The 9,937-nt window shown below is 46.2% G+C and overlaps 1 protein-coding gene across 1 annotated transcript in view; it reads left to right on the top strand.

Moving 5' to 3' along the window:
* Positions 1-817: 817 nt before the first annotated feature.
* LOC308156761 (ceramide transfer protein-like) overlaps positions 818-9,937 on the top strand; it is a 22,233-nt gene continuing 13,113 nt past the window's right edge. The window contains exons 1-2 of the mRNA XM_080530188.1: positions 818-1,459; positions 2,520-2,654. Of these exons, the coding sequence (XP_080386314.1) occupies positions 1,346-1,459; positions 2,520-2,654 (249 nt within the window). The 5' untranslated portion in view covers positions 818-1,345. The remainder of the gene's footprint in view (positions 1,460-2,519; positions 2,655-9,937) is intronic.

Genomic DNA, 9,937 nt, shown 5'->3' with positions numbered 1-9,937 from the left:
ATGAATGAAGTAAGCTTTGGTTATGTCATTGAGGATTGATTAGAATCAGGGCTGAGCAATTTTGGGTATGTGTGTGTGTGTGTGTGTGTGTGTGTGTGTGTGTGTGTGTGTGTGTGTGTGTGTGTGTGTGTGTGTGTGTGTGTGTGTGTGTGTGTGTGTGTGTGTGTGTGTGTGCGTGCGCGCGCGTGTGTGTGTGTGCTTGTGTGTGTCTGCCAACACCCCTGCACATCTCATAGCACTTACTTCTCGCTATAAACCAACTTCTTCACAATATTAATATGTCAACAGCACATAGATAATAATAATTGTTATCAGGTGTCCTCTGGAGCAGTGTTCTGTTAGACTCAGATCTACCTGGACAAATCACCAGGGGAAAAATAAGCATGACTAACATACTGATGAGTAGAACGTTCATTAATTTGAAGAAACACATGTTATGTTATGTTATGTTATATGTATGTTATGTTATGTTATATGTATGTTATGTTATATGTATGTTATGGCCTACAATGTACTGTACCCACTAAACTAAACAGTACTAAATTGTTCAGTATTATGAAGGAGGGGCTAGCTTCCTCTTTAAGGCTACGGTCGTCAATTCGCTCTGAGAGCGCCGGAGTGCACACTGGGTTTAACGTCATACAGAGACCAAGTCATTTGATTGGACAAGAGGCAGTCCAAGAGTGCCGATCAGACTACCAGAGCGTGTTTCCGAACGCACCATAGGTATGGATTAAGTGACGCAGCCCCCAACAGCCAGCGCCCCTCCACACACCGAAGCACGCAAAGCTTGAGTCGCTAGTCGGACAGACGTCAGTGAACATGGCGGTTGGTTAAACTGGCTTCTTGTCAGGCGCATATTAACAAACAAACACAACATCTAATCATTTTAAAGACGCTTTCGTGGAAGTAGATAGGGATTTAAATACCCATACGAAGTCCGTTTGTAGTAAAAAATAATAATAATAATACGCTGCTCATTTCGAGTATTCCGAGCTGTCAAGAGGACGTTCGCCGCTGAGCAGAGAGAGAAAGGGGCGGGTGGCTGCTAGCCTGGCGGTGTTAGCCCGCTAGCATCGTAGTGTTGATGTTGCCAGGTGGATATTATTATTTCGGAGGAAATCTAACGTTATATTGACCTGTTTTTCCTCATCGTTTCCGAAGCACTTCGGTCCGAATAATACCAGCTACCTAGCGAGAGATGTCTTTCTAATCAGACGTCACGCTGATGTTATTGAGCTGCCGTACGCTATAGCCAGGTTTCTTATTCATTTGTATTAACTGTATTAATCGAGCTAGCTCATTTGGCCTCGGACTTAAGCTAACAACAACAACAACATCAACGATGTCGGATAACCAGAGTTGGAACTCCTCGGCCTCCGAAGAAGATGTGGAGACGGAGTCGGGATCGGGACATCAGCCTGTTGGCATCGCTGAGTTCGGCGGAGTCCTCAGCAAGGTACGTCGGAGTCTCTGAGACGAGCTTTAGTTTAGCTTGAGTTGTCCAGACGGGGACGGTAACAGTTATGAATCTGCCTTACCCCCCCCCCCCCGAAGGTATAGCTAGTATACAGTTTATTGCCAGCAACACAGATCGGTACTTGTGTGAATCAACTGACCAACCTAGACTAGAGGACAAACCACAGCAGCAAGACATTGCCAGAAAGCTGGGCGTGATACTGTTTTAGTTGGTTCTATTCGCAATGAACTGACACTGTAGATGGGTTGGCATATTTGCATGTTTGGTGTGCAACCGTACACCCACTGATGTTAACCTTATAGCATCCATAACAGCCCATGTTTTCTCGGCCGTGGCATTAGTGCGTTGGGGGTGGGTTCTCTGAGAGCCCAAATGTCAAACTGTAGAGACATTGGGGAACACGTTACTCATAGACAGTGAACAGTCTATGATCGCATTGAGAAGTGTCTGGGTTGCGTCTAGGAGATTGTCAGGTTGATCAGATCATGCTGAACTCACCTGCGCGCTAAGCTTTTACAGTCATCTATATACAGTATACAGTACAGGCCAAAAGTTTGGACACACCTTCTCATTCAATGTGTTTCCTTTATTTTCATGACTATTTACATTGTAGATTCTCACTGAAGGCATCAAAACTATGAATGAACACATGGGGAATGATGTACTTAACAAAAAAGTGTGAAATAACTCTAAATATGTCTTATATTTTAGATTCCTCAAAGTAGCCACCCTTTGCTTTTTTGTTGCCAACTTTTGGCCTGTACTGTATATACAGTAACTCTATATGAGAATTGTATGGATGCATGTGTATAGACTACGCCTTACACCACTATTGTGTTTAATATCTAACTCTGTGAGTGAATTAACTTTTAACGAGTTTTTATGTTGTTTAAAATGAAATAGGCAGGTTCCCGTTATCTATAGCTGTGGTGTCCGTGAACTTTACCAGATAAGATATGTGTTGCTAATCAGTGCAACTATAGTTCTCTTTACAAGATGCCTTTTTAAATGTAATGACAATTCCTCTTCCCCATGTCAGTGGACCAACTACATCCACGGCTGGCAGGACCGTTGGGTGGTGCTGAAGAACAACACCCTGAGCTACTACAAGTCCCAGGACGAGAGGGAGTATGGCTGCAGGGGCTCCCTCTGCCTCAGCAAGGCTGTTATAACTGTGAGTTGTTGTTGTTGTTGTTGTTGTTGTTGTTGTTGTTGTTGTTGTTGTTGTTGTCATCGTCGTCTATGTCTACTTTAAAACCTCACCACTCAAGTACCACTCCAACAATCAACAGGGTAGAATACAACATCTGACTTGAATGTCTGAGATTTGTGTGATTTTGACAGACACAGTGTTGTGTTGAGTGCTCTGCTGATTGGGTGGCAATGATGTCATGAATGGGACAGAGTTATAGAGGGAGAGGCCCTAGGGAGGAGGATAGGAGTGGGTGTGTTTTTTTCCAGGAGAACAGAACACACAGAACTCCTCCTGATGGTTGTTAATGCTGGAGGGGTAACTGTCTTGTCTGGTGACTCTACCGGTTTCAACACAGCCCACTGAGGCAAGATAAACCGCATTTATTGACTTGGTACTGCCCTTGTCATAAGACCTTCATAAGGCTGCCATGACAATGACTCAACAGATGTCATAATAAAGCATTGTTGACAGCTGGTGTACACCCACTGTGTACATCAAGGAAGGAGGGAGGATGAAAACAAACCTAGCAGGGATGATGGTTAGGCTGTAACAGCAACTGACTGGTGGAGTTAAAGACCGATCCCTTCACACTTTGGACTCCTTCCACACTTACGTCCTGTAATGATTGAACTGCAAGCTCAGAGTTTCCCAGAGCTGTCACACTTTGACGAGCACGTCGCCATGTCCCGTCTGTGTCTATCGTTCCGTCCTGTGTGTTTTGTCACTTTCTTATCACATGTTTCCCACCTTTCGTCACATCTCCGCGTGACCCCAGGTCAGTTATTGACTGACCCCGTTCCCAGTTTCCACACCGTAACCAGGAAAATGAATGAGTTACTGTTTTCAGGCTGGGCAGAGCCATCCTCTCATTCACACTGTATTTATTCAGCTTTACCCATTCCCTAACAGTAACAATATGAACATCCACTGTAACCGTTGGCCTATTTTTTTGGGTTGGCCTACATTACACGTGAAGGTCATTGAGGAAATGAAACTGAACCTTAGAGCGTCACGCTTTCTTATGATTGGAACGTTTCTTCTACAAATGCCTCTCAAACTTATGAATGAACAGCTCTCACCAAAGTCATACAGCTACTGTATATGGATCTGGGTCACACAACCTGTTTCAACCGACGCCCTGTCTAAATGTCTCGTGGCGTTTTTCAAGATAAGATAAGAAACTCACAGCTCAAGTATAAGTATACTGTATAACATACGTGTAAACGACACACTGTTAAGATAAAAAGAAAACACAAGGATTATGTGCCCGCAGACTCAACATGATTAGAAGAAATGGCAATATGATTAGAATGTAAAATGTGTCATTGTGGGAGTTAAACACACACAGAGAGACAGGCATCAGTGGTTGGCAGTCTGGGACGGTGGAGTTTCCAATCATTGTGACCGCATTGAATACTGCTGCATTCAATTGAGCAGATTGCATTTAGTCTAAAATGAGCCTGTTTGCCTAAGAGCTGCGTGTATGTGTATGTGTAATGTGTGTGTATGTGTGTGTGTGTGTGTGTGTGTGTGTGTGCGTGTGTGCGTGCGTGCGTGTGCGTGTGTTGGACCTTGCATGGGAATCTGCACGTGGCTGCTACGTACCATTTCCCCGGGGAACTGGTTACTGGTGACTCAAATAAGGTCACCCATTAAACTGAATGTGTCCTGTATTACCCCCACTGAAATGGAAGATCAGCTTGCCAGAGGCTGCTTAGCAGCCACACACACACACACACACACACACACACACACACACACACACACACACACACTCACACACACACACACACAGAAAGACCCTGTGGTTTATGTAATGCACTTGTTGTTGTTGTGTGCCTAATCCTGTGCTTGTGATACCTTTCCTGAGGACAACACGCTGGACTAAGATGGTTAGTTGGTTTGTCTTTAGCTTGATAACAGTGCTGTGTACATGTCCAGCTTCATACCTGCCAGGACCGTGAAGTCATCCCTGGGTAAAGGTACTGTTGACTGTAGCTAATTGTGAGAACTTGGCCTGACTTGTCCTCAAGGGCTTACTCAACGGGTGCTTTATCACATGAGCTCAGGCTGGCAGTGGATCCAACACTGCTGGTGGGAGACAAGTGTCCCCCAGAGCTTAGTGATCAGTAGTCTAGTTCTGGACCTGCAGGCAGGAGATGATAATCAGAGTAATCTAGAGGTGGCAGGTGTGCATACGTGCATACGTGCATGCGTGTGAGCGAGTGAGTGAGGTGAGTGAGTGAGTGTTGAACTCAGAGGTCATGGGGTTCTGCTCGAGAAAGCAGACAATGAAGAGAGGAGAGCTAGACAGACTCGGGGAGAAAACAAGAAAGAATGGTGATTCCAATAAGATCTCCTCCCATACCAGCGGTGGCCTGTTAAGTTTCACTGCTCACCAGACACCGCTCCAAAGGCCCCTGTCTGCAGCCCCTTCTGCTCTGCAACTATTCAACTCATTTGATGGGAAATAAACCAAATAGCACATCCCCCTCCATTTTCCCCTCCCCTCCCCTACGTGTGTGTGTGTGTGTGTGTGTGTGTGTGTGTGTGTGTGTGCGTGTGTGTGCGTGTGCGCGCGCGCAAAGTAAAGCCGCGGCTCGGGCCTGTATAACGGTTGAGTGGTCAAACAGCACAGAGCCTTGTGGTTCTGCAGCCTGGGCACTTTCCCCCTGCTCTCCCTCTCATTCACTCTGGATTTGGACTGTCAGCTGAATGCTATTAAAACGTGACTGCCTCCATAGTCTGGCCAGTGCTTAGCCAGGGCACACAGAGAAACTGAGCAGTGAACACAGGGCCGGAGAGGGTTAGGGGCTGTGTGCACGCACGTGCTTTCGCCGGGCTGCAGGCTCGAGCGAGAGACTCCAGTCTCTGGTGTAACACAAGACTCCCTTTCCCGGAGTGATGTTTAAAGAAGGTGCACGTCCTATTGTCCCTCGGGCTATTCATAGGGCCCTGGAAACACAAACACTTGAGAATAACCTAGTGCATAATGAAGCTATTCAGTGAACGTTGCATAAAAGGCAGCATCGGTGGTGTGAGGCTCAAGTTACCAGCTGTCTTTTTGGGCTTTAAGCTTGTTTTTTTATTTGAGTGATCTGAGAGTAAATGTGGTGTTTTGTTGCTTACATCAGGAAAGGGAACGTTGGTTTTGTTTTATATGTATGTGGAGTTAACATGCTTTTGATTGATCAAAAATCACTATCTATTACACCGTCAGGCTGGAAAGAGGCCCAAAGCCCAGATATTTACAGAACAGTATAGTAGAAAAGCCAAAGTGCTCCCCTTAGCACTTAGCCACTAGCAATCATTATGAGCTTCAGATTTAGCCTCAGGACCTAGACCACACAAGAGGAATGGTGTTTTATTGATTCTGTGTCCCTCTCCTACTCTCTGTCTCTCTCTCTCTCTCTCTCTCTCTCTCTCTCTCTCTCTCTCTCTCTCTCTCTCTCTCTCTCTCTCTCTCTCTCTCTCTCTCTCTCTCTCTCTCTCTGTCTTTCTCTTTCTGCTGAATAAGTGAAAGTTGTTGGCAATGTTTGTCATATCAAGGTTGGTAAGACAGAGAGGTCAAGAACATTTACAAATGTCAACAATGCTGTGTGCAATAAGTGAAGTGTGTGTTTGAATAGTACATTACTGCCAAATAGCCACAGAGAGAAAAAGACACAAACATTTTCCTTTCATGGCAAGTGATGTTTTGAGAGGTGTGCTTTGGGCCTGACCCAAAAGGCCCACCCATTTCACGTCACAGTACATCACTAATGTAGATCCATCTCAGCCCTGGTCCTGGAGAGTGCTACAGATTTAGCTTCCCAGCTCTCTTCAAACCCATTAGACTGAAACCCATCCATCTCCTGCGGTAGGGAAGCGCGACGCGAGGGAAGCTGAATCAGTGCAATCAGGGCCATCTGTTAAACCGCTGAATCAGTGGTTCACGCAGGGTTAACGGTCAGGGTTGACATGGGTTCAGAGCTGTGTCTGCAGAATGTGATGAGTTGGAGGTGAAGACGTGTAATCAAGTGTTGCATCGTGTCGAGGTGTGACAAACGGGCGGCGCCGGCCGCTTATCCTCACCGCGCCGGTGGTGCAATGCAGCCTGCTAGGTTTTGAAAGAGGGAGACAGAGAGAGGGAGAGAGAAAGGTGTAGAAGAAGGTGGGAGTAAAAGGGTGTGGGACGTATAGAAGGAGGAGGGGAGGGAGGCGATGACAGGCAGGCGATGAGGGGGATGTTGAAGTTGACAAGTGTCAGTGTTGTCTTTAAACAGGAAGCGGGGTCTCTTCCTGGCATGCTTGTGGCTTCCTGTGAGGTAGAGGAACGAGGTCGTCTGTAGGAGAGGAGGGGGCCAGGGCCACATGTCTCTTGTCTGTGTGGCTTTCTGGTGACCAGTGTTGCAACCTCCTCCTTCCTTTCCCAACGTTCTGTCTCATCCTGCCTTTTTTCTTCCCTTTGCCACCATGTTCAGTGTTTCCCAGCCTCTGGGCTCTGTTGCTTCCAAGCCTGTTGCTGAAAGTTGATTTGTGGATCTTTGCACCTTGCCAAGAAAATGGAAGAAGAACACTAGTGTCTCTCTGTGGATGTTCCATCCAGCCCTACCCCCTGTGGCAACAGACATTGTCTTACCTGTCACATCTGGGAAATGAGTACTGACATACAGGGAAATCATGTTTGGCTATATAGTTCACCGGCCACTTTATTAGGAACACCTGTACACCTGTCAACAGTCCAAGCTGGTGGAGGTAGTGTAACAGTGTGGGGAATGTTTTCTCGGCACACTTTGGGCACGTTAATGCCAATTATTATTATATTATATTATATTGCTTGAATGCCACAGCCTATTTGAGTATTGCTGCTGACCATGTGCATCCCTTCATTGTCACAATGTACCATCATCTAATAGCTACATCCAGCATCATAATGCACCATGTCACAAAGCAAAAGTCCTCTCAAACTGGTTTCATGGGTTCAGTGTTCTTCAGTGGCCTTCCCAGTCACCGGATCTGAATCCAATAGAACACCTTTGGGATGTCGTAGAACGGGAGATTCACAGCTTGAAAGTGCACCTGAAAAATCGGCAGGAATTGGTGATGCAATCATGTCATCATGCACCAGGAATGTTTCCAACATCTTGTGGAATCAATGCCATGAAGAATTGAGGCTGTTTTGAGAGCAAAGGGAGGCCAAGTGTTCGGTGAGCGTATGTGGCCTGCCGCAAATTTAGAAATGTGTTTCTCAAGACCTGAGAAGTCTCCACATTGGTTATAGATCTCAGGCAGACAGGCCTCTTTGGGAATAGCTCCTCTCTTCTCAGCTTCTCAGAGTTTGTGACTTTACACACGTACACCAGCCCAAGGGGTGGGGGTGGAAGAGAGGACAAGGAGAGAGATGGTGCGGTGGGGGGGGGGCACCTCTTCAAAAGCCGAATGGGAAGTTTGTTCTGGGAAAGAGCCGAAAGACAAAACCGCAGTGTGATCACGTTGAAGTCAGACGACTCCTCCTCGCCACATGCTACAGAGGGCACTTAGGCAAAATAAAAAATAAGAGGGAATGAAAACATGAGAGGAGCGTGTCAGTTCTCGCTCCAGCGAGTGTGTAACGGAGAAGAGGAAGGCGCTGAAGGCTCTCTCTGAGGCCATTTGAGATTCCACAGCGCTTCCCTCCCTCTGTGTCCCCACTTCACTCTGGAAACTACTCCTCTTCACAACTTGACATCCCGTACACACCACGTCTTCATACTCAACAAACAAACAAACAAACATCTATGCACTCAAGGGTTGGGCGGTAAACATTTTTTCACACACATCTTCCTGGAGTATGCAGTACTACTGAGATTTTAAAAAATGTTTTTAATGGGGCTGGCGAGAGCCGTCTTTAAGCCACATAATTAATCTACATTGAAAAACGGAATTATTGATGTGGTGACTGCTATACCGTATGACTAGTGAAATATTGTAATTGTTTCGACGAAAGACGCTGTCACACATTGTGAGTTGACACAAACAGCACTTGATTTGGCAGTTTGATAGATAATGGAGCAGAAATGTGAAGACGGTATTGAAAAGCACACCATGGGCATTTTCAAATCCCCCAAGATACAGCGTTACTCTTACACCGCCAAGTCCTGATGCACACACACACACACACACACACACACACACACACACACTACTTAACTCACATTAATTCACATGCAATTGCCACGCACATTACTCAAACACACTACACGTTACACTCTACTGTGCTCCTCCTTTAGCCAACATAGTGACCAGACAGGTCCTGCCAGTCTGTTAGCTCTGGGGAGTCTCTGGCCTTCTCCTGACGAATGACCCCAAGCTGTTTATTTTAGCTCTGGTTCCCAGTAGGCCCTCCAGGCTACCCTACACCCTATTCCTAGCAGCCCTGATTGCCAGTATACCCATGACCTCAGACCCCATTCCCAGTAGACCCCCATAGTAACCTCAGCTCCATCTCTAGCCCTGAAGACTTTTCCCATGAGGAGGAATGTTCCAGAACAAACCTCTCTGTGAGACCTGATTTAGACTCATCCATCAACCCTGGGTACATCTCAATAGTCTAATGGATTCAGTTCAGGGGGAGATCCTGTGTGCTGTTTATATACATGTATTGTAAAAGGTGCTGCTTGCTGAAACTAGATGCCCTGGGCCACTGCTTTTGGGATTATCTGGGGGCGCAGTCTGACATAGGGCTGGGCGAAATGGCCTAAAAATAAAATCTGATCTTTTCACACCAAACCCAATTTACGATTTTTTATCGAATTTTTCTTGTGCAACTCGCAGTGCCACACTCTTCTCCCACTCGGTTGCATGCCTCTGTTTGAGATGCTGGAATTAGTTCCATACCGTAATCACCCAAGTTTAAGTGAAAATCGATGTCCTGAATGAATTTATCAAATCGATTTATCGCCCAGCTCTAGTCTGACACGGTTTATTTTCCTTTGTTTTTTACTTCAGAGGCACAAATGTGAAAGGAGTGCTGCGTGTCGCTTGTATCATGGGCAGCTAGGCCTTAACAGTGAAGTGTTGCTATCCCAAACTGAACTTCTGGTCTTCTCAGCACAGCTGTGCCAGGTTTCGACAGAGCTATATTAGACTCCTCCACTGAGTCCTCTTCTGAAGAGCTGGCACATGCCCATGCCTTCACTGCCAACTCACAAGAGTAGTACAGTACTCTGCTGACATTTCTGCTGAGAAACTGTTTCTGTTCCATTTTCAGACTTGTTTCCATCGGCCTACTGAAGTTTGGC

Source organism: Nansenia antarctica, assembly GCF_963989245.1.
Source record: "Nansenia antarctica genome assembly, chromosome: 4".
In the NCBI taxonomy this organism is placed as follows: Eukaryota; Metazoa; Chordata; class Actinopteri; order Argentiniformes; family Microstomatidae; genus Nansenia; species Nansenia antarctica.
This window is presented reverse-complemented; position numbering and strand designations above follow the sequence as displayed.